The sequence below is a fragment of the Manis pentadactyla genome, chromosome 9, assembly GCF_030020395.1.
Source record: "Manis pentadactyla isolate mManPen7 chromosome 9, mManPen7.hap1, whole genome shotgun sequence".
Lineage (NCBI taxonomy): Eukaryota > Metazoa > Chordata > Mammalia > Pholidota > Manidae > Manis > Manis pentadactyla.
In genome coordinates, this window is record NC_080027.1 from 20,212,512 (window position 1) to 20,215,789 (window position 3,278).

The 3,278-nt window shown below is 36.8% G+C and overlaps 1 protein-coding gene across 1 annotated transcript; it reads right to left on the reverse strand.

Moving 5' to 3' along the window:
• Positions 1-326: 326 nt before the first annotated feature.
• On the reverse strand, positions 327-1,268 carry LOC118908055 (olfactory receptor 8K3-like). Its single transcript, XM_036877119.2, has one exon. The coding sequence runs from the start codon at positions 1,266-1,268 to the stop codon at positions 327-329; it is 942 nt and encodes a 313-aa protein (XP_036733014.2).
• Between the last annotated feature and the right edge of the window lie 2,010 nt (positions 1,269-3,278).

Sequence of the window (3,278 nt, forward strand, 5' to 3'; positions counted from 1 at the left end):
TGGGCGAGCTGTTCTTCAACACTCCACACAAGTCCACACTCTTGCCTGGTGATATAGTCTATTGTCCCCTAACCCATTCTACTGTACTAAATTTTACCTAATTATAATGTTTATAATTCATTTTTTTCTCTCAAGGAATGAAAATATTTATGGCTTGTTCACTAAGTATTTAGAGCACTTAGAAGTATGACATAAAAATACCTAAAAGTCAACCTCTAAATGTATTTTGGACTCATTTATTCCTGCTTTTCCCTCTGAGAGAACACAACACATAGCAGCATTTAATGTAGATAATCTAATCGTGGGAACCACATACTGTAAAGACCTTAAGAAACAGTATTGCATAATTTTTTACATATCCTATCTAGAGCATATTTTACATCTTTGTTTCTCAAGCTATAGATCAAGGGATTTAACATGGGGATAACTAGGGCATAAAATATGGAAGCCACTTTATCGGTGTCAAAGGAATGACTGGACTCAGGTTGCACATACATAAATATCAAAGCCCCATAGAACACTGTGACCACTGTCAGGTGGGACCCACAGGTGGAAAAAGCCTTGTGCCTGCCCTCGGCAGAGTTTATCCTGAGAATGGCTACAAGGATGAGCATGTAAGACGCAAGAACTATAAGAAGAGACGAAGTCAAATTACAAACTGAGAAAATCACAATGATCAATTCAATCTCATGTGCATTTGAGCACAGCAAAGATACCAAGGGGAGACAGTCACAGTAGAAATTATTGACAATGTTGTAGCCACAGAAGGAAGAATTAAAAATCTTTACAGTGACTAGAAGAGAAACAAATGTGCTGTAGACATAGGGGACTGCCACCAGTCCCTGACATACCCTTTTGGACATGATGACTGCGTACAGCAGAGGGTTACAGATGGCCACATAGCGGTCGTAGGACATTGCTGAAAGAATGAAAAGTTCACTAACAATGAACACAGTGTAGACAGCTCCCTGTATGGCACAAAAGTAATAGGAGATTGTATTTTGTTCCGCAACAAAACTTACTAACATTTTGGGTCCCACAGCTGTTGAATAACCGAGGTCAGTGAGAGCCAGGTGTCTGAGGAAGAAGTACATGGGAGTCTGGAGCCTGGGGTCCACCTTGGTGAGGATGATCAGGCCCAAGTTGCCCAGCACTGAGATCGCGTAGATGATAAGGAAGAGCCCAAATAAGGGGACCTGCAGCTCAGGGCGGTCTGTGATCCCCAGGAGGATGAATTCACTCAGCACTGTTAGATTGTGGTTTTCCATCCAGGTCTGCTGGAAAACCTACTCTGGACAGAGACATTGGCATAGTAAAAAGCTTTCTTTTAGAATCATCTGGTGGGGTTTTAGTGTACAAAGCTAATATAAGTAAGGTAATTCTAAATTTCCAATTCAGTATATATTAGAGTAAGCCCACCTCCTTCAATAAAATCTATACAACAGTTAAACACACACACTCATACATGTATATATATAGAGAGGGTTGGGGGAGAACGTGAAAGCGATAGGGTTGGGGACAGGATAGATCAGTGGTTTTCTAGTGGGAAGGTTTGTCCCCCAAGGAACACTGGTATGTTTTGGGGCTTTTCAGTTGTCACTATTGGAGGGAGGGAACTTTAGGAATATCATTGTTAGCACCCAGTGATGCTGCTAATTGTCCTACTATATTAGTGCAGCCCCCACAACAAGGAAGTATCCAGCCTCAGATGTCAATAGGGCCAAGGTGGCAAACACTTATTAGGATAGACAGATGATACAGATATAGGTATAGACACATATATTAGATAGATATAAGAAACAAGTTTTTAAGTGACAGAACTTTTGATATTAGGTACAGATAATGTTAAACCCTCTTTTATATAATGACAAATACATAATTAAATTTACCAAATTACAATCACGTTTTGTATTATCAATTAATTTCATAATAAAAAGTTTAAAACAGAAAGTCCAATAATCTGTGGAAACATTTAAACCCATTTATTGTAAAACATAGTTCCTTATGACTGTAGGTAATACAAAAGGAAGCAACTCATTTGGGTGATAAACTTTAACAGATCATAGTAGAGATTATTTGTCACTCACAGGGAAATATCCCAGGAAATATACATATGTAGATGGAGTCACTGTTATATCTACAATTCTGGAATAGACAAAGGAATACTATGAGCAAACAATGCATCATCTTAGTCTCTTTTTCCATATCTGCAAAATCAACCCTTCCTTTTTTTGCAGGGCTGCTGGGAAAGATAAATAAGAATTAAACGTTTCAGTGTTTTTGTGGTGCCTGCAAATATCCCTCACACAGTGGCTATTTTTTGTTGTTGTTGTTGTTTTTTAAGTGGATAGAGTATGTTGTTTGAAATAAATTTTTACATAAGTACCTATAAATGATTTTTGAGTGACTTAGTTTATTGGTCAGGGTTATAGTAATGAAGAGATCAAGTGGTGTGTTATCCAAGTAATTGTCCCCATTCCCTGCCCCACCATGTCCCAACTCCACAACTAAAATTGGACCACCAATGTGTTGTTCTTTGAGATAATTTTATTTCTATCTCACATAAAATATTTAATAAAAATTTGCCAAAAACTAAAATATTTCCTCCTGCCCAGGTGAATTTTCATTATAAGTGACACATTCTCTGTTGTTTGGAGCAGGCCAAGTATATATTGGAGGAGTCTAGAATAGTTTGAGGAGATTCAGCAAATTGGGAGGAAGTGGGGCCACCTGAATTGTTTTTTTTTGTAATGATATTTCATAAAAATTCCCTTTGGATCCTCTATTTGGAGAAAAAAAATTCTAAAGTTACTAAATTACACAACTGCAAGATGAAATGTACAGATGGTAGATAGACGGATAGATGATAGATAGATGGATAGATAGATAGATAGATAGATGGATAGATGTAGTGATATTTAGATTCTGGGATGTTAATTTAAATTTGTCTTCACCTTAAAACTAAAAAGAACTCCTCTGTATTGTTACCTAGCATATAACACAGACAGGTATAAGTATAATGAAATAAAAATGTGTAGAAATATCTGTAATAAGTATCTAATTTTTTAAAAGTATGTCAAAACAGAATGAGGATGGTGGGCTAAACTAAAAGATTTAATGGTTTAAAAATATAGTATCAGTGCTTCCTTGGAAGGAAGGAAGATCCTGAACACAGGGAAAATAGCAGTGTCAGGAGTCTATGAATGAGAAATAGCAAGAAAGCAAATAGAAAAATCCATCATAACATTACATTTTAAGCACGCTGATAGTAAATCCAC

Bases quoted from the DNA above. Each gene is read 5' to 3' on its own strand.
- LOC118908055 (XM_036877119.2), bottom strand. From the start codon at position 1,268: ATGGAAAACCACAATCTAACAGTGCTGAGTGAATTCATCCTCCTGGGG.